Source organism: Xyrauchen texanus, chromosome 35 (assembly GCF_025860055.1).
Source record: "Xyrauchen texanus isolate HMW12.3.18 chromosome 35, RBS_HiC_50CHRs, whole genome shotgun sequence".
Lineage (NCBI taxonomy): Eukaryota > Metazoa > Chordata > Actinopteri > Cypriniformes > Catostomidae > Xyrauchen > Xyrauchen texanus.
In genome coordinates this window covers 18,274,858-18,295,964 of record NC_068310.1, presented here as the reverse complement: position 1 = coordinate 18,295,964, position 21,107 = coordinate 18,274,858, and the positions used below count along the sequence as shown (strand labels likewise).

Sequence of the window (21,107 nt, the reverse complement as noted above, 5' to 3'; positions counted from 1 at the left end):
TCTTTGCTAGGCCATTGATGATAGATCCACAGGGCCAGGCCAACAAATGGGTAAAAAATTCAGAACGAGAGAATAACCTGAATGTGATCAAACTAACTGATGCAGACTACATGAGAACACTTGAGAACTGCATCCAGTTTGGTACACCACTGTTGCTGGAGAATGTAGGGGAAGAGCTTGACCCTTCCTTAGAACCACTACTGCTCAAACAAGTTTTCAAACAAGGTATTTAAGTTTTATCTGATGGGTACGAGACTTGGGGACTTTTTGCCCATTTGATATGCGAACACACTCAAAGATATTGTATTGATTCGATCAGTCTAGGTGGCAGGAAAAAAAAGTTACACTTCTAATGTTCCTGGTCAAATGTGACCGCCATAGAAAATGAATGGGAAACTTTAAAAATCGGTTTTTGTTTTCAATATTTTTTTATATAAAATCTACAAAAAACAGCCACTGTGCAGAAAAAAATGCACACAGACAAGAAGGGGCGAGACTGCCAAACATAAAGAGTGCAAACACACACACTCGCACACACTCTCAAAACTGAACTGGTCAGAATATAAAACAGAAAAAAACAAAAAACGGTAAATTAGCCACAACGCAGAACACACACCCCAAAATGAATGGGTGAGACCATTACCTATCTACAATGCTGATCACACACACACACAATTTTGCCAAATAAATGCTAAGTTTGCATTACAATTTTTTTGTCTTCTGTTTGAATTATCACTGCACATTCATGTTCATTTTATGACATTTATATTTAATTACTTGAGTTATTGAATTTTGATGTTTGAAATAAATGATAAGTGATGCTTTATATATAGGTCCTCTCTTTGTAACACCATGTCCAGGGTTGACTGTAATAATGTGGCATTATTGCAAAAACTGACAAAATAACCTAAAAAAATTTGATCATGTTTAAATATAGATCTAAATCCAGAACTTGACAAAATCTAGAAATTATCTTCTCTTCAACCAGGGATGAATTAGTAGCTCTCTGCATCCATCTAGTGTTTATACTTGGAATGTTTTTTTTAAGTTTGATTCTTGAAAATTTAAGCTTTCAAATGGTATATAATTTATGAGAATTGGTTCAGTATTTTAGTTAATATTCATAACAAAAGTACAATTTCAAGGTCATGTTCAGTCTAAATACCCAAAAGCCCACCGAAAATGCACAACTTAAGTGCTTTTACATGATTGAAGTTAGAGATGTTACATTTAATTCATAACAATTTTAAAAGCTATATGTTTATTGTTTCCAGTCAGTTTTGACCGGGAAAAATTGGAAAGTGATTTAATGACGAACAGTGCATAAGGGTTCAATAAAATGCTGTTTAATGGTTTATTTAAAAATTGTGTAAATATAAAAATGTAATGCAAGATAATTTTTTTCAGATTTTTATTTTGATGCATGCTAAAAAGGCATTATTTGTTTGACACACAAAGAGAGATTGAAAATCTAAATGTTAAACTATCCTTTCTTTACCTTTAAAGGTGGTGTGGACTGTATTAGATTGGGTGAGAGTGTAATTGAGTACTCGGCTGACTTCCGATTTTATATCACAACAAAACTGAGGAACCCTCATTACTTGCCTGAGCTGGCCACCAAAGTGTGCCTGCTGAACTTCATGATTACTCCAGAGGGTCTTGAAGACCAGCTGCTTGGCATTGTGGTAGCAAAAGAAAGGTGAAAAACACATATTTACGTACACACAAATATACACACTTGTTTGATTATGAAAAAGGCAATAAGGAGCACAAACAAATTAGTATGTTGCAATTCTGAGGCAAATATCCAGAAACCCTGTTCAGCATAGTTCCTTCGTGTTCTTTGAAAGAAGTTACTTCATGTTGTTGCTTCTCAGGCCTGAATTAGAGGAGGAAAGGAATGCCCTTATCCTTCAGTCTGCAACCAATAAGAAGCAACTTAAGGAGATTGAGGATCAAATCCTTGAGACCCTGCAGTCCTCAGAGGGGAACATCTTGGAGGACGAGAGTGCCATTAAGATCTTGGATGCTGCCAAGATCATGTCTAATGAGATTTCTAAGAAACAACAGGTCTAGTAAATTAAAGAGCTGGTTTAAAAGATTGATGACTTTATTATAGGGATAGTTCACCCAAAAATTGACATTCTTTCATAATATATGCACCCTAATGTCATTCCAAACCCGATGACATTCTTTTATGCATAACACAGAAGAAAATATTTTAAAGAATGTTACGATCACTGATTTCCATACAATGGCAGTTGATAAATATTTGCACCAAAAAGTTGCATGGACTAATTGGGAATCATATCATTGAGTTAAAAGATTAAAATAGTGCACTACTTGTACAGTGTTTGTTTTGTTTTTTCACTATGGCGCTTGACAGCCCAGAGTCACTTTTCACTTTCATTAAATTGCATGTTAGAATATGAATAAAAATTCGTCCTTTTAAAAAAATTCAAAATAATTTTACAATTATTCATTTAACAATATTCTAATTTGACCTCTGTTCCTTCCTGTGAACTTTCAGATTGCAGAGAAGACTGAGATTGAAATTGCACAGTCGAGGGAGGGCTACAGAGAAATTGCTAAGCACTCCTCCATCCTCTTCTTCAGTATCGCAGACCTGGCCAATATCGACCCCATGTATCAGTATTCTCTCAACTGGTTTGTCAACCTCTATGTCAACTCCATACAAGACAGGTAAGGACTAAGTAATGTGCAGAAATGTAAACTCCAGCATTTGTTATTCCATTAAAATCTGCATCAACTGTTTTCCTTTGGATTCACACTGATTTACATATGTATTCCCCAGCAACAAATCAAAGATTCTAGAGAAGAGACTCAAATACCTGACTGGTCATTTCACATATAACCTGTACTGCAATGTGTGCCGTTCTCTCTTCGAGAAGGACAAACTCCTCTTCTCCTTCCTGCTCTGTTGTAACCTACTGCTGTAAGATCAAACTAATAGTTTAACAAAGTTTTGAACTGTATAGTAAAAGATGCCATCAATGTCCAAATAAAAATATATGCTGTTGATTGAATATGTATTAAAACATATCGTGGTCTTCCTGTTTCTAAGGGCTAAGAAGCAGATAGAGTACTCTGAATTTATGTTCCTGCTCACGGGTGGTGTGGGGCTGCAGAACAGTGTCCCCAACCCTGACCCAAACTGGCTCCCGGACAAGAGCTGGGACGAGATCTGCCGGGCCAGTGATCTTCCTTCTCTACAGGGCCTCAAGTAAGCCATGAATCTACTCAAATTTGTCACATCCAGTCCTATGTAACTGTAATATATCATCTTTTTCTGTGTTCACTGGGATGAATATAGAGAGAGCTTCATTAAGAGTCCTGAAAGTTTCCTGCCGATTTATGACAGCAAGGAGCCATACAACACTCCTTTGCCAAATCCCTGGTGTGATAAACTCAATCACCTTCAAAAAATGATAATTTACAGATGCCTCAGACCTGATAAAGTGAGTAATCGTTTAGTTTAATGGGTTAGTTCAGCTAAAAATGAAAATTCTGTTATCGTTTACTCACCCTCATGTAGTCTCAAACCTGTATGGCTTTCTTTCTTCTGTGGATCACAAAAACAGATGTTTGGCAGGATGTTAAGGGAGTGAAAGGCCAAGTCACCTTTCACATTTATTGTATGGAAAAAAGCGGTACTGAAAGTGAATGGTGACCAATGTCAGAAATAAAATTTTACAGTAACGGTGCACTCAGCAATTCCTGAGAAACACTGTTGATATTCAAGCTCAGCTGCCAAAACAAACACACCCCTCCATTCAGTGCTCCTTTGGAAGCTCCGCCCCCAAAATCATGCATGCGCATTGCCAAGCGAATGACAGTAATGGTTCGGTTTGATGACTGAAAGACAAATATGGTGGAATCAGGTGCGTCTGCTGCCTGACGATAAATTAGCTTCAATAAGTGGAAGCAATTTTTATCCCTATGAAAGTTCAAGTGGCTAATGTTTTTGTAGTACTGTAAAAAAGATTGACAATAACCCTGTTACTCGGTTTGGAAGCAAAATGTTTTTAATGTTCAAAAGTCTAAGCTGAGGACAACCTTAGCAAATGTATCGCTACATTATTGCTTGTAAAAGTAGCTAATACTCGATGGTCAGTTATACATGTAGAAACGTAGTTTGTTGTCATTTCTAAAATAAAAAGGAATAAAGTAACATGGCAGGGAAATGTCTCTGATGTCAAATATATTTTATTGTTACAACGGTGTCATTTCACATAATGTTGTGAGTGACGTTACCCATACAAAGACGTGTAATTCGTAGGGAATTACACTCTTTTTTTTATTATTAATTTGACTACCAGACATGTGTTTTTAAATATTCATGGCTATAAAACCCTTTTCAAACGTTGTGCGGACAAATAACATTAGACGATTATAACAAACAACAACATAGCAAGTAAAGTAAATAATGTTAGCTATGTACTGGGTTAGCAAACTGTTGCTACAGTAAGTTGCTGTTGTTAAGATAACTTGCAGAGAAGATGAAACGGTTATGCATGCCAGCTCTAGGCACTCACAACTCTCCTGCCACTAAATCTAACATCACAACAACAGTATAAATGGGTTCTGTGAAACAGCTAAATTTATGTTACCCACCTATTGAGAAGAAAAAGAGCAACTTCTGCATCCGTCTTCAAGCCTCGCCAATGTTGACGCGGCTCCTAGCCCTCGACTTATCATAACCCTTTTTTTTGTCTATATATTCATCTGACCTTTTTCTTTTGGTCTGTTTCTCAGCCATTTGTCCCTCTATGAGTTTACAAAGTTTGCTTCAGCCAGAATTGCCATTGCTCTTCTAATTAATTTCCCTCTTGCTCTGACCCCCCCCCCCCCATCCTGTGCACGCGCAAGAACCTCCCCCTGTTGCTGATTGGCGGGAGTAGTGCTGTGTGAATCGGTGTGGTCCACTTTGTTTTTGTCCCATTTACAGAGCCAGGGCTGTGTACAAATACTAGATTTTTTTCCAGCCCACCACAGAACGGAGCACAATTTTAAGGAGCAATATTTTCCTCCTAGATTTGATTTTTTTTTAACCATTTAAAACATAAACTGTCCCATTTTTGTATGTCAAAAACTTTTAATCAATTAATTTATCCAAATTTGAGAATTTGAGAATTTATTATCTCACCCCCTAAAAGTTCAATTAACATCAATTAATATTTTATGCTGTAATATGTATTTAGAGCTATAATGGAATATTAAAAACTATGTCAGATGTTACAAATAAATACATAATTAATTAAGAGGGCATTTCATGCCCCCACATTTTTGTAAGACCCCTACATTTCTGACCCTGATGGTGACTGAAGCTAACATTCTGCCTAACATCTCCTTTTGTGTTCATGGATGAATGTAAATAATTAGTAAATGAAGACAGACTTTTCATTTTTGGGTGAACCATCTATCCTTTTAAAACACTTATTTATCATAGTTCATTATATTGGAATATAATAGAATAAATGTAACACATCACTCAAAGGAACAATTCTTTACTTCTAAGTTGTTTTAATTTGAATTGTTTCTTTGTTCAAAGATTGAGCCAACAATCAGTAAATTTCTCAGTGAGAAACTGGGAAAGAAATTTGTTGAGCCACCTCCGTTTGACCTCAGTAAGAGCTACATTGACTCCAACTCCACCATTCCACTGGTCTTTGTACTCTCTCCTGGAGCAGACCCTATGGCTAGTAAGTCACTCCAGTTTTCACTCTAGTTTAAATAGTATACATTTCTAAAGTTTAACCTAAAATTCATTAAAGGTGCACTATAACCATGGTCCTAGACTTTATACTGACACCTAGTGGCTTGGATACAGCATCACGCAAACGTTTTCAGTTACCCTTGTACAAGTACACTATTTGCAGGCATATTTGTCACCCGTACCATAATTACTTTGCTCAACAAAAATGAACAGTATATTGGAGATTTAGGCATTGTTGACACTGCTAAGGAAATAAAATTAATTCTGAGATTTTCTTTTACACAGACTGTCCAAACTAACAAACACTAAACCGTTTTAGTGTATATGTTTTTTAAAAATTCAAATAATAATATTTGATTTAAATCAGATTTCAAATCACCTACCAAGGTGGTTTTGAACAGGCTTGTGAAATTTTTATTTCATTATTTTTTTTTCTGTTCAGACTACAAAAAAATAAACGGATTTAAATGAAATCTACAAAAAAAGAGTCTTAATCAAGAGTCATATTTTTCCCTATTTGTCAAAATTGGAAAAAATTACTTAGTGCTGCTTCAATCCCAATTCACATATTTGTAATACAGTGACACAGTTTTGTATATTATACATTAATTTAAATACTGACATAAAATAACTTTTTTTCCTTTAGGTCTGCTGAAATTTGCCATTGATAAGAACATGGGTGGCTCGCAATTTAAATCCATCTCTCTAGGACAAGGCCAGGGTCCCATAGCAGTGAAGATGATCCACTCGGCCATGAAGGAGGGCACCTGGGTGTGCCTGCAGAACTGCCACCTGGCCGTGTCCTGGATGTCCACTCTAGAGAAGATTTGTGAAGACCTTACCCCTGACACATGCCATCCAGACTTCCGTCTTTGGCTTACAAGCTACCCCTCACCCATGGTACTACGTGGGGCTCTCATGAGGGCACTCGTGTGCTTTTTTAAACCCCTAAATAGACAGTTGCCTTCTGTTCCTGAATTATATGTATTTTCTGCAAATTATCAGATCTTAAATGCTAAAGTGTGTGATTTCTTTGCCGTGCGCATCACAAAAAAAGTTTATGTTAAAAATATTGACAATATGAATTGACTTCCATTGGTCAAACAAACAGATAGCCCCAACCCAAGCTCACACCGTTGGTTGAACCTACAGTGTGTTGCTGTATCAAGTTGGTCAGACAATCAAACAGTGCATTGTCTTAAAAGTGCCTTAGAGTCACAGTGTTTACACTGTTCAGGAAGACAACCTTCCTTATAGTTGACTCAGCACACTGAAGTATTTTAACATCCAAAAAATTACACAGTTCACCTTTAAGCTTCTAGCTGTGAACTTAGTGATAGAATTAAATAAACAATGTGCCATTTGCTCTGTCAGTTTCCAGTGACCATCCTGCAGAATGGAGTGAAGATGACAAATGAGCCTCCCACTGGCTTGCGGTTAAACCTGTTGCAATCCTATCTGTCTGACCCCGTCTCTGACTCTGGGTTCTTCACAGCATGCCCTAACAAAGAGCAAGTGAGTAGAGCCAACCTGGTCTTATTCTGACTTTTTTTTGTTTCAAATGTTATAGTCATTTATTATTGACTGCTGTTGTGTAGGTCTGGGAGAAGCTCTTGTATGGGGTTTGCTTCTTCCATGCTCTAGTCCAGGAAAGGAAAAAGTTTGGGCCATTGGGATGGAACATTCCTTATGGATTTAACGAGTCAGATCTGCGCATTAGTATCAGACAACTGCAGGTAATATACTGTGTCAGAGTTCCTTTAAAAGGAAAGTTCATGCAAAAATAAAAATTCAGTCATTATTTACCCGTCTGACTTTGTTTCCTCCATTGAACATAAAAGGGGAATTTTTAAAGTCCTTCTTATGGTTTATTTGCAATAATGCATGTGAATTGTGACTGGTCTGTCAAACTCCGTAAAAACCCACACCATAAATGACAGTAGAAGTAATCAGAACTTGTTCAATTTATCCCTTGTCTTCTGAAGCCATACGATCATATGGTGCAGTGAAATTAATGAAATATAAGTTGATATTTACTCTCAAATCAAATCAAATCATTAATTAAGCGCTTAAATCAAATATGCTGGCTACGTCAATTGTCTTCAGAAAAAAAAAAATCTATTGATTTTGAAAAACATTTCTCTTACTCTCATTGATTTAATCCTCTTCTCCTTTTTGCCTCAGCTGTTTGTAAATGAGTACGAGGAAGTTCCCTTTGAGGCCATCACTTATCTGACAGGAGAATGTAACTATGGAGGGCGTGTAACTGATGACTGGGACCGTCGCCTCCTCATGACAATCCTTGCTGATTTTTACAATACAGATGTTATCGAGAACCCACGCCACTCCTTCTCTCCAAGTGGCAATTATTACACACCTCCAAAGTCCAGCTATGAAGACTATGTGGCGTTTATTAAGGTAAGGCTCTATGTTATAAAGCCTGCTGATTTTGGTTTAAATTTACACTCTGATGATGAAACAATTAAATGTAATCCACTTTATATGCTCCACAGAAACTGCCTTTTACCCAGCATCCTGAGGTGTTTGGAATGCATGAGAATGTGGACATCTCCAAAGACCTTCAACAGACAAAACTACTATTTGATTCCCTGATCCTGACTCAGGGTGGTGGCTCAAAGGGAGGGGGTGGCTCTGGCGGGGATAGTACTCTACTTGACATTGCTAATGACATCTTGTCTAAAGTAACCAAATCCTTATTCATTCCATTATGAGCAGTTTTAGGAATTCAGAATTTTAGGAAATGGTTTTCTTGTAAGGATATTACAAGATATTTTGCATATGTTGTTATGATTTACTGAAATTCTTTTTTTGGTCTTATAGCTGCCAGATAACTTTGATATAGAGTCTGCCCTAGTCAGATTCCCTGTGCTTTATGAGGAGAGCATGAATACGGTGCTGGTACAGGAGATGCAGCGCTACAACAAGTGAGTCGCTAGACCTCATATCAGCAGGCCCAGATTAAGAACACTTGGGGCCCTGGGGGATAATTACAATAACCCCATAAATTAAATCAATGCAAACAGGGTTCTTCAAACAACTCTTGCACATATACTGTGTTAAGAAGTGCAGAGGGGATCTGACCGTTAGATAGTCCTTTTCCTGTCTTTAGAAGAGGAGAAATTGATTATATCATTAAAACCTATGGTTCTACAATGTCAAATTCCAGGGACATTCGTGTCACATGGTTCAGTCTCTCCTGTATCATTGTTGACCACAATCGATTTTTAATTACAGATCATTTTGAAAAGGAGCGCACTTCGAAAGGGGCATGCTTCATTAGTTATTTTTTGCAAAAACAACACAAACTGTTAAATTCTGGTGACTTTGAGAGAAGCATTTTTTTCTCGGTCATGTGTAGTATTAATGGAACTATTGTGTAACACATTTCTTAAAGACAGTAACTGGTCAGAGTTCTCGCGCTAAAAAAGCAAGACGAGACACATATTTTAACAGTTGAAGTTCTTATTTAATCTGACATGAATTCAGAAATTATGTAACCTAAAAATGCAGAAGAGATGGTAAAACACAGTGCAACGTGATGCAGTTGTCAAAAGACATCCATCTATCGAATGTTTACATGGTAAACGATTTAAAAACAGCTCAAAAACAAGTTCTGTGTTAACAGCTCCTTGTTCACACAGCACTTGCTGAAGTTTCTCAAAGCTACCTCTCAAAAATGCAGCCTTTTGTTTCAGTTGATTGCAGGTAGTGTTTGATCCCTGTGTTCGTAAATATCCCGATATTATTATAATGAGTGAGAAACCGCTCCAAAAGATTTGTTGAGAGTGGTCCGAACGAACTGGACTGAATCACAAAGCAATTCAGGCCGTTTTATAAGCTTGTTTGGCCAATTCACTGAAATGAACTGACTCAAATGATTAATTTGTGAATCGGGCATCGCTAGTTCTTTTAAATAGCAAACAAAATGACGGGACACATGTCATTATTGTTGAAATATTCTGTGATTAAATGTTTCTCAAGTCAGTCAGAGCGCTCATAGTATGCACGGATGTTCGGACCACTCTCTCACTTCTTTGAAAATATTTGAACTCGTTCAATTTCTCGCTATTTGTACATGTCAAAATCTCACTATTTGTACACATTCAAGCCACATTTCTGACTCACAACGAGTAAAAGATAAAGGCACTCCCTGACGTAATTATGCAAATTGAAAAGTGATTTTCATTGGAAAATGAATGAAAACAGCATGGCAAGTGTGCCAAACGTTAAACACAGACGACCCGCTTATGACTTTTCAACCAAGAATGCAACCAATTGTAATGAAGGACTCCTGCCCTCCGCAGCCAATTACAGAGCCCCTTCACGATTGGGCCGTGGGGCTTCAGCCCAGCCTAGCCCTTATGTAATGCTGCCTTCACGTGCTAACAGAATTATCATAAATACGAGTTTCCCACACGAAAGTCTCACATGGACGACCCCTTATGTCGTAATTACGACTGGGAAACTCTGAGATCATTTTCATACACAAGTTTCTGAGATGGGAGGAGTTGTATAATTTCAACATGGCGGAGGAGACAACGTTTCATTTATTTTATTTGGGATTAAAAAATGTTTTATACTCTGTCACGTAGCCTACATCACAGAGGGATAAAGAAATATATAGCCTTTATTTGATTTATTCTTTAATGATTATAACAAGCCGATGAATGCTTCTACACGTATATGAAACAGGATCTCTATAAGACAAGAGAATAATTATACAGTTACAGATGGATATTTTCAGTCTCTAAACCTTACAAAACAAAAAGAACAAATAAAAATGTGTAGGCTAGTAGATTTTTATTTCCAAAACTAAATTATGTGGATTATGGACAACACATATATTGTTATAAAATAGGACTTACTTCAGACGATAAGGATAAAAACATGAAAATGTTTATCTTTATGTATCCTGCAATGGCCGGTTACGATATGGCACAAGTATAGCAGTTTCGTGGAGATAAAATAAAAAACATTGCATATATCCAGTATTTAAAATAAACACCACATTTTTAAACTGCCAGAAACAAACAAATCTTTATTATATGGATGAATTTATTAAACATGAATGCTTATATAGACACAGAACTACCAGCAGTAGTTAAACTACTCACTTTTAGTTACCCACTAGGCTAATATCACCTGTCAAACAAAATTGCGTATAGACTATATGCCGAACTGACAACACTAAATAACATAATATTGTAAAGAGAATCTAATTGTGGGCGTGCACATTAAAAATATCCAGTACATCATGGAAATGGCTCAGCGACGTGGCCGGGAGGACACAACGTCTCGTTCCTTCCATCAGGGAATGGAGGTTACATCCGTAACCTAGACGTTCCCCATCTGTCGCTCACCGAATTGGGAGACGGGTGTCGAGGAAGCGTGTCTTGTCCATCTCGCTCATCTTGACCAAGTTCATCCACAGATGACGTTCCTGAACCACAAGTATGGTCATCGCCTGCCTGAGTGACTGCGCTGTGGCCTTTGTGGCCCTGAGGGCGAGGTTGGTTGCTGAGCGCAGTTCCTGCAGCACGTCGGGATCAGAATTACCCTCCAGCAGATCTTTGAGTGCCTTGGCGTGCTGGACTTGCAGGAGGGCCATGGCATGCAGGGCAGAAGCGGCCTGTCCGGTGGCGCTGTAGGCTTTGGCGGCCAATGACAAAGTCATCCTACAGGCCTTGGAGGGGAGCACAGGGCGTCCCCGCCAGGTGGCGGCGTTCTCAGGGCATAGGTGGATCGCAACCGCCCTATCCACCTAGGGAATCGCTGTGTACCCGTGGGCCGCTCCGCTGTCAAGGGTAGTTAGAGCGGATGAGCGAGGGGCTTTGTGACGAGTGCAGAGGGGTGCTCTCCATGCAGTCGTCAGCTCATCATGCACCTCCGGGAAGAAAGGGACCGGGGGGGGGGGGCGTGGCTGTGAGCGCGACCCAAGGAACCAATCATCCAGCCGCGATGGCTGTAGGGAGGACGGAGGGTTCCAGTACAGCCCCACGCTGGCGGCGGCACGGGCAAGCATGTCGGACATCTGGGCGTCGGCCTCAGCCTGGGCGTGCTGGCCCGAAGGCGGCAGCCCAGACGAGTCACCCACGTTAGATGCCGGACCGCTCTACGATGCAGCGGCGAGCTCATCCAGCTCGGGGGGCTCCAGAGGATAGGCAGGCTGGCTGTGAGGCGAGCCGCTGTTGCCTCGAGCCTGGACGGAAGTCAATGAGCGTGCCGGTGGGCGGGTGGTTCTTGGGGGCGTACCCGGCGAAACCGAGCCCGCTGCCATCCCCAGATCGCCTCCATCGCCAGCCTCGTCGTCCTCAATCCCGTGGGAAGAACGAGCGACGCGGGGGGCGGCTAGAGTGGCGTTCCTTCGGTTGAAGGAAAGATACGACCGCAACGTTGTCATGGTCATGTTCTCGCAGTGAGAGCATGAACCATCCACAAACGCTGCCTCGGTGTGATCGCAGCCCAGGCACACGAGACCGCGCCTGTGGCCGTCTGAAGTGGAGAGCACTGTACCGCATCCAGGAACTACACAGGGGCGGAAAGGCATCTTTATAAAGACACGTCCTGAAAAGGACGTTCAACGCTGCTGTGTATTGCTCTTTTAGAGAAAATCACTCTTTTAACAAACATTCTTTTAAGTTTGCACTGTCGAAGCGCCTAGGGGCAAAGTGCACTGCTGTGCAGAGAAGGAGAAAGCCGCTGAAGTGCGCTGTAGATCCAACAGCAGATTGCTCAGAGGTAGAGGAACAGGTGTGTGACTCACAGCTCCCTGCATATACGACCATCGGCTCCGAAGAAAATTTATGAATGAAACAGACGTATTTCCCCGCCTTTATACCCGTATGTCCGGGGGCGGAACATGCAAATTCTGTCTGCCAACTTCTCATTGGCCTTTTTTCATAGATCAGAGGTATATTCGGCGCTCAAGAGAGACCCCTAGTGTCGCTTCTGCGACACAACGTTGAAGTGAGCGACAGACGGGAAACAACTACGTAGTGATTAAATCCACTACCTCATCGCGCTATGGGGGCGGAATCGTCAAAAGAGGGCAGGGTTACTCTTAAAGGGGGTGTGGTAACTCATAAAGGGGGTTGCACCAACTCCAAAAGGGGGTGTCACTTCCACTTACTGTAAGGTTAGGTAAAAGGTTAGGTAAGGGACTCCCTTTTTCTTTTTGGAGCAATGCCTGCAGCTGTAAACACGGCACCTTGCGAGATGAGAACGATCAAAATGATTGACAGGTGAAATGCGTCAATGTCCGCGGTCCGCTGACACATTTTTGTTTGCTGTTTACAAAGTCTACAGCTGTCAAAGATATCGGTGAGAAATCTCAGGACACTTATTTCATTAATATCTTTACGGGTGTAGGAACTTTTTTTGCATCATTTTCCATGAAAAAAATCTCTTACAGAACCTTTATGGGGCCATTTAACTTGTCACAGTATCTAAAAAACTTGTCGCTTCTGCACAATATTTTGAATAAACACCATACATGATGCAACTGTCAAAGATGTCCGTCCAGTGTGTGTTTACATAGGAAAACAATCATTTACGGCATGGATGGGTGCAAAAAACAGCTTTGGTGTGAACGGCCCCAAAGTCACTCTTAATTCTGTTGCATAAGATAACAAAATATCAAACCAAGTCGCATCTGCAAACAAAATATGCTAGACTTTTTCCTCAGTACTACCTTAACTTTTCTGAGCCATTTTTGTTATACTTTTAAACAACTGGTCCCAGGAGATTTTTAGGATATGTAAGAAGTTGGTTCACCTCAAGTTCACACAGGTGTCCTAACTGAGTAACCACAGGTGAAGTTCATCACATTAAATATAGACATGTTCCAAGTTTGACAATCAGAATGTGTCCATATACTTTTTGCCTTAATTTTTTATATATTCATTGTTTTACATTTTTTTAATGTAACAAACTTCTTTTTCTGAAATATTTTGCTTGTAAAGTGTGCTTGTGCTTTCTTTATTCAAAATAAATGACACATGGTTTCTTATATTGCTATACAGTATAATGCAAAAACTTTCAATTGAATCCCAATCCTTCTATGTGGCCACAGTATATAAACTCAATCCACATACGCAAATAAGAATAAAGAATGAACTATGGTAAAAATGGTTACAATAGCATATTTGCATTCTGTCATTTCTGTGTCCTCCTCAGTTTGTGCAGTACTATTCGAGTGAGTCAGCAAAACCTGATAAAAGCCATTAAGGGGCTAGTAGTGATGGATGCAGAGCTAGAGGCTGTAGCCGGCAGTCTGCTTGTGGGGAAAGTGCCAGAAAAGTGGGCCAAATGCTCCTATCCTAGTCTCAAGCCATTGGGCAGCTATGTCAATGACTTCTTAGCCAGACTTAAATTTTTGCAGGTCAGTGACAACATTTAACCCAAAGAATACCAACAATTAATCTCTTCTCACTAAAATGTGTTATTTTCAAGTTTATATTTTATTTACACCTATAAAAATGATTACAAATAATTTACGTTTTTGTGCATTACTTTGTCTTTGTTAATTTGATTTTGTCTGCTTTTTCACATGCTCTTTCAGGAGTGGTATGACAAACAGAAGCCACATGTATTCTGGCTGTCTGGGTTTTTCTTCACTCAGGCTTTCATAACAGGGGCCTTGCAGAACTACGCCAGGAAATACTCCACCCCCATCGACTTACTTGGATTTAATTATGAGGTAGCCTCTGCTGCAATTGTACCTGGACTGATTGTATTTATACTAGATGAAATAGAGAGCTGATTGACAAGGTATATTTAACTCTTTATTGCTTTAGGTTCTGCCTTTTGACACAGCAGACTCATCTCCTGACGATGGAGTCTATATTCACGGACTTTTTCTGGATGGAGCTCGGTGGGATAGGAAAAGGCAAGAGTATTTTCCATGAGAGGAAGACACTAGAAAACATTACACAAATTGTTTGACCTAATGGAATTAAGACATTTTTGAATTATCACTTAAAAAATGAAAATTATGTCATCATTTAATCATGCTCAAGTTGTTCCAAAACTGTATAACTTACAGCCTCGTTCGCCAATCACTCTCATTGTATGGAAGAAAAAAAAAGATGCAATGCAAGTGAATTGTGACTGAGGCTAGCATTTGGTCTAACATTTCCATTTGTGTTCCAAGGAAGATTTAAAGTAATATGGGTTTGGACCAACATGAGTGTGGGTATATGATGACATAATATAACTTTTTAAGTGAACAATCACTTTAAATGTATTCTTCCTTGCAGCGGAGTATTAGCTGAACAGTATCCCAAAGTTCTCTTTGATGTAGTCCCTATCATCTGGATCAAACCCAGTAAGAGAATGAATCAATGTTATAAGATGATTAACTACAGCAATTCTATCACTTCATGGACTTGAAGTTCCTATTACTACTGAGTTTTACTCAGTAAGCTTTTTAAACTTGTCTTTAGCTGACAGGAGGATCATGGAGCAGCCCCACAACTTCTATGTGTGTCCCGTCTACAAGACCAGTGAGCGTAAAGGTACACTGTCCACCACTGGCCATTCAACCAACTTTGTCATCAGTATGATGCTCCCTACCAGCAAGCGCCCTCAGCACTGGATCAAGAGAGGTGTGGCTTTGCTCTGTCAACTGGATGATTGACACTGAACCCTTTGACTTCTGAACAAGCACTTCACTTACTATTCTGTTCTTGCATATGGCTTTATGGTGTTCCATCGATGAACTACTTAAATTAAAAACAAATCTCTGCAGTTGACTCATGTTTAAATACCTTCAGAAAGACAATCACTGACATTAAAGGATTAGTTCACTCAAAAAAGACAAGTATGTCATTATTTTCTCACCCTCATGTTGTTCCAAACATATAGCTTTCTCTCTTCAGTGAAACATAAAAGGAGACGTAAGTCAGAACGTTAGGGTCCGGCAGCCTCAGTTACCAATCATTTTAATGTACGGGACAGAGCAGTGTCAAGTTCAACATTTTTCATGTGTCATATGAGTTTGGAATAGCATGCTGGTAAGTAGATGCTCACAGAATTGTTGGGTGAACTAGCCATTTAATGTGTGAATCTTATTGGGGGGATAGTTATAGTTATAGGAATGTTCCAGGTTCAAGGCAAGTTAAGCATTTGTGGCATAATATTGATTACCACAAAAATGTATTTCGACTCATTCCTCCTTTTCTTTTGTTATTAATTGTTTTTAATGATTCTTATATATAATACAGAATAAACAAAATATACTGTATTTTATATAACCCCAACCCCACCCTGTCCCTTTACAAATATCCCTGTGGTCAAAGCCTGAGTTACACACATATAAACAAACAAACAAAAACATGAATATCTGAGAAGAAAAAAAATTCTACAAAGGATACAATTCACAATTTAAACCGCAATCATGATTCGCTCCATGTGATCCTCACCTAGAGCTCTCCAGAAGGCCAAGTAGTTGTCACATTTCTTTCCATCAATGCCAAGCTTGTTTATATAAGCTCTAAGAATTATTTGTCTGCCAATCATTACGCTAGATTGGGCACAGCTTTTTGTATGTTGTTGTACAGTATGTCACCTACTTTAATAACTGCCCCATCACCCAATATACATAGTCTGGGGAATAATTACATTTGAGTATCTAAAACCTCACAGATAAAATTCTGGACTCTCAACCAGAATTCTTGAATCTTAGCACAGATCCACAGAGCATGGGCTATGTCTCCATCCTCCAACTGACATCACCAGCAGGTAGGTGTGTCTTTTAAACCAAGCCTAAACAATCTAGAGCAGGGGCCTTCAACCATTTTCAGATCAAGGACCACTTGGTATGTAGAGAGACAGAGCAGGGGTCCCCATTGCATAATGTCTGAAAATGGTGTATTGTACCATATTATTGTATATATATATATATATATATATATATATATATATATATATATATATATATATATATATATATATATATATATATATATATATATACTGTATATACAATAATGATTAAATAATTTTTAATGATGTTTACATTGCAAAGTAATTCAAATAATAATTAAATTAAGTATATCAGAGGTCTGTACGGAAGAGGATTAGGGCCAAGCAATAATAAAAAAAAAATAAAGCCATCTCGAGATTAAAGTCATTATAATGCGAGATTAAACTCGTTTAAATTTCGAGAAAAAAGTTGAAATACAATCTTGAGAATAAACTAATTAAATATTGAGAATGAAGTCATTGTGTTTCGAGAAAAAACTCGTTAAGTTTAATCTCGCATTATAATGACTTTATTCTCGATATTTAATGAGTTTATTCTCAAAATTGTATTTCGACTTTTTTCTCGAAATTTAACAAGTTTAATCTCGCATTATAATGACTTTAATCTCGAGATGGTTTTATTTTTTTATTATTGCTTGGCCCTAATCCTCTTCTGTAGGTCTGCAACCTTTTTGACATGAAGTGAATTTTTTATTTTAATTTTTATTCACTGTGCTACAACTGTAAATACCTCAGCCATGTGCTTTAGGAAACATTTAGGTAAATATCAAATTTGAACATACAGGAAATCTTTGCCCATACTGAATGTAAGTGTGAAATAATGGCATGCATTTGTTCTTCTCTAGGCGATTTTTTTAGATAGACTGAGCAGATAATGGAATTTGGGGATACAATACCGGTAAATGTTTATAACATTGACCTTCCCTGCCATAGACAAATGTAGTGAAGCCCACCTATCCACTTCACATGAGAACCTTTACATTAATGGGTCAAAATGAACTAACGAAATTTCTCAAATTTGATTGATATAAAATGCCTAAATACCTAATGCCTTGCTTGGGCCATTGAAAGGTGCCAGGTTGGAAAGCCATGGCAGGACAATATGCTGACAGAGCAAGAGCTTCAGATTTAGACCAATTCACCCTGTATCCTGAAGATGTGGAGAAAAAAAATTATAATTTTATGGAGGCTATACATAGATCTTTTAGGGTCTGAGACAAATAATAATATATAATTTGCATAGAGAAGTTTATGCACCACAGCTCCTGCTCTAATACCAGGAAAATCATCCTCTTTTCTTATTGCAGCTGCTAATAGTTCCAGGGCAAGACAGAAGAATAAAGGGGAGAGAGGACAGCCTTGCCAGATTCCCCTACCAAAAGAAGAAAAATCTTAAATTAATCCATTAGTTTGCACTGCCACTAACAGATGTTTATAAATGAACTTAATCCACTCAATAATAGTGTTCCCAAACCCATACATTTCCAAAATCTTAAAAAGAAATTCTCATTCCACCCTATCAAATGCCTTCTTGGCTTCAAGTTGGATGGCAGCGATCAGGGTCTGATCATTCACTGCTGACCACATAATATTTAGAAAACATGTAATATTATCAGAAGGACTACGACCACGAATAAACCTCACTTGATCTGTATGTAAAATATATGTAATTGTTCTGCTTAATAGATTAGCTAGAATTTTAGACAATATTTTACATCAAACTGGATCAGGGAAATTGGACGATAACATTTACATACATTTGGGTCTTTATCTTTTTTAAGAATGAGACTGATAAGGGCTTGCGTCATGGTTGGCGGTAGTTCACCTTTCTTTAATGACTGTAAACTGCTAACATAAGTGGAGCCTGTTCAGTGACATGAGATCAAAAAAATTATACAGCAAAACCATCTAGCCCTTGTGCCTTGCATTGGCAAGGTTTTAATTTCCTCAACAAGCTCCTCCAAAGTAATATCTTAGTCAAGAAAGTATTTTTGATCACTCATCAATTTAGGAAGTTCTAATTGCTCTATGAAGTTGCTAATATCCTTATCAGTAGACATGGATGTGGAGCTATAAAGATCGAAATAGAATTCTTTAAAGGCTTTATTAATATCTGTGGCAGAAGTAAATATATTGCCTCCAGAAGACTGAAGGCATGGTGGAAAAAACTCTGTTTTATGGATCTGGCAAAGAAGTTACCCTGCTTTGTCCCCCGACTCAAACTATGTCTGTCTTGCCCTGAATAACTAAAACTCTACCTTCTGTGACACAAAAGTATTGTGCCTATACTTTAGCTGAGTCAACCCTCTAAGACCATTGGATGATATTCAGCACTTCCGCTTTGTTTCAGCACTTATAATTCTCTTTTCCAATTCTATGAATTCCTGTGTTTTCATCTGTTAAATGAATGAGGCAAATTGTAAGATTGTAGAATTCAAAGATCTGCCTTAGCCTCCTTCCATGCCATGACCACAGAGGACACTGAGGCCCAATTGGATTCTAAGTAAATATTGAATTCTGTCTTAAACATTTGTTGAAATGCTTGGTCCTTTAGAATGGATTTATTAAAGTGCCATCTATGTGATTTTCTTTTCTCTATATGCGGCAACATTTCTAAACACATCAATGCATGATCTGAACTAAAATGTTCCCAGTTGAGCAGCCAATGGAGATGGAATAAGTGACTTAGTAGTATCTACTCTAGAGTAAATCTCATGAACTAATAAAAAAATGGGTAGTCCCTCCCAGATGGATTCAGAAGTCTCCAAATGTCTGTAAGACCAAGATTTTTACACATCCTCTGTAGTGCCAACGTTGCTCTAAAGGGTCAACACACATTTACATCCCTATGATCAAGGACTGGATCGATTTAAAGATTGAAGTCTCTTCCCAAAACCATATCATGAAGGATCCCAGCTGCTTGTTGCTACCCCTCAAGATCTACAAAAATGTTCTGATCATCAGCGTTGAGTGCATACATATTAGCCAAAATAAGAATTTGCCCCTGTATTTCAGCCAAAACAATAACGACTCTTCCTAAATTATCTTTGATCTGTTTCAGAAATTTAAATTGTAAATGCTTACTTATCAATGTGATGACTCCCCTGCTATTACTCAAACCAGAACTACAAAGCACATGCCCACCTCATGCCCTGCCAAGTTTTTCAGCTTCCTGTGGAGAAAGGTGAGTTTCTTGAAGGAACACTATATAATTTTTTTACACTTAAGAAAAAATACCATATTCCTTCTTTATATAGGATGCCTCAGCAATTAACATTCCATGTGGAGAGAAACATGTTCCCTATATTAAAGTGTAACATGTTGACATGCAAATTAAAATTGTGTACCCAAGGCTAATTTATATAAACCACTATTCAACATTGATGTAGCCAAAAAATCCTTAATATCCCATAGAACAGAAAATAAATGCGCATAACAGTCCCACCTTGTGTCCATCGCTCTGAAATCCGATGGTCCGTGTGCGCTCACAAGATTTTCCATGACAATATTGCTACCAGATTGCTGAAGTCCAGTGATTTTTATGCACACACACACACACACACATATATATACAATATATATTTTTTTTCTTAACATTCACCATGCCATTAAACTGTGCATAAATGTGTTCAATAAAATAAAAAATAAAGTGAACAAACGAGCTCAACAGCAAGTCAACAGAGGGAGAGAAAAAGAAAAGAAAAAAGAGAGTCAGGCAGGAACCAGTGGGCAGACAACAGAACAACAAACCCTCTCAGGCTGCATCAGTAAAATGCACAATGTCTAGTCTGTATTGTTGATTGAGTGCAGGCAAAATTACCCAGTCACGCCATTGATTTAATGAAAGACAGCTTGTCGATTGCATGTAAATATCTTGCATCCCTCCTTGGCATTAATTCTCAACTTAGCCGGAAAAGCAGTGCAAAGCTCACCTTCTGTTGGTGCAGTAATTTTTTACACTCTTTGAATCCGTCCCACTTCACTTGTGTAGCTCTAGATAAGTCAGAAAAAAACATGATGTTGTGGTCCTCCTAGCACAGCTTGCCTTAATTCCTTGATGCTCGTAGAACAAAGTCAACCGATCACAAGAATCTTGCCAGGATAGATCGGGGTCTGTCACCCGCTCCGGGAAGCTGACTGAAAACTCTTTGGGTGTGCTCAATTTCGAGCTGTCCGCCGTGTCGATCAAATTCAGAATGAGCCCCTTCAAAAACTTCACCATATCTTGACCTTCCTTTCCTTCTGGAATTCCAATGAAATGAACATCAAAATTGAGGTTCCTGTAAGGCACTTACAATGGAAGTAAATGTAGCCGATTTTGAACGATAAAATACTCACTATTTCAAAAGTAAAGCCACAAGACACAAAGAATATGCCTGTAAACATGATTTTAGTGTGATAAAAATCCCTTAAAAACCTTTTCTGTGTAGAGTTATAGCCAATTTTACAACTTTGTTACTGTGATGGTGCAATGTGAACAAACCATAAAACCCAAAAATGACTGTAAAAATAACAATTTAACCAACTTTACAGCTCAAATAATACAGTTTTAACAGAAGAATTAATGCAAGTGCTTTTATAAAAT

At 38.4% G+C, this 21,107-nt stretch overlaps 1 protein-coding gene across 1 annotated transcript in view; it reads left to right on the top strand.

Moving 5' to 3' along the window:
* Positions 1 to 15,561, top strand: part of dnah12 (dynein, axonemal, heavy chain 12) — a 43,774-nt gene extending 28,213 nt beyond the window's left edge. Inside the window, exons 55-73 of the mRNA XM_052105340.1 lie at positions 11 to 225; positions 1,507 to 1,699; positions 1,878 to 2,070; positions 2,531 to 2,703; positions 2,816 to 2,956; positions 3,086 to 3,244; positions 3,335 to 3,479; positions 5,573 to 5,723; positions 6,384 to 6,637; positions 7,112 to 7,252; positions 7,336 to 7,473; positions 7,922 to 8,155; positions 8,251 to 8,439; positions 8,579 to 8,682; positions 13,934 to 14,138; positions 14,319 to 14,456; positions 14,554 to 14,645; positions 15,016 to 15,083; positions 15,202 to 15,561. Coding sequence (XP_051961300.1) covers positions 11 to 225; positions 1,507 to 1,699; positions 1,878 to 2,070; positions 2,531 to 2,703; positions 2,816 to 2,956; positions 3,086 to 3,244; positions 3,335 to 3,479; positions 5,573 to 5,723; positions 6,384 to 6,637; positions 7,112 to 7,252; positions 7,336 to 7,473; positions 7,922 to 8,155; positions 8,251 to 8,439; positions 8,579 to 8,682; positions 13,934 to 14,138; positions 14,319 to 14,456; positions 14,554 to 14,645; positions 15,016 to 15,083; positions 15,202 to 15,395 — 3,127 coding nt within the window. The 3' untranslated portion in view covers positions 15,396 to 15,561. The remainder of the gene's footprint in view (positions 1 to 10; positions 226 to 1,506; positions 1,700 to 1,877; positions 2,071 to 2,530; positions 2,704 to 2,815; positions 2,957 to 3,085; positions 3,245 to 3,334; positions 3,480 to 5,572; positions 5,724 to 6,383; positions 6,638 to 7,111; positions 7,253 to 7,335; positions 7,474 to 7,921; positions 8,156 to 8,250; positions 8,440 to 8,578; positions 8,683 to 13,933; positions 14,139 to 14,318; positions 14,457 to 14,553; positions 14,646 to 15,015; positions 15,084 to 15,201) is intronic.
* The last annotated feature ends 5,546 nt before the right edge of the window (positions 15,562 to 21,107 follow it).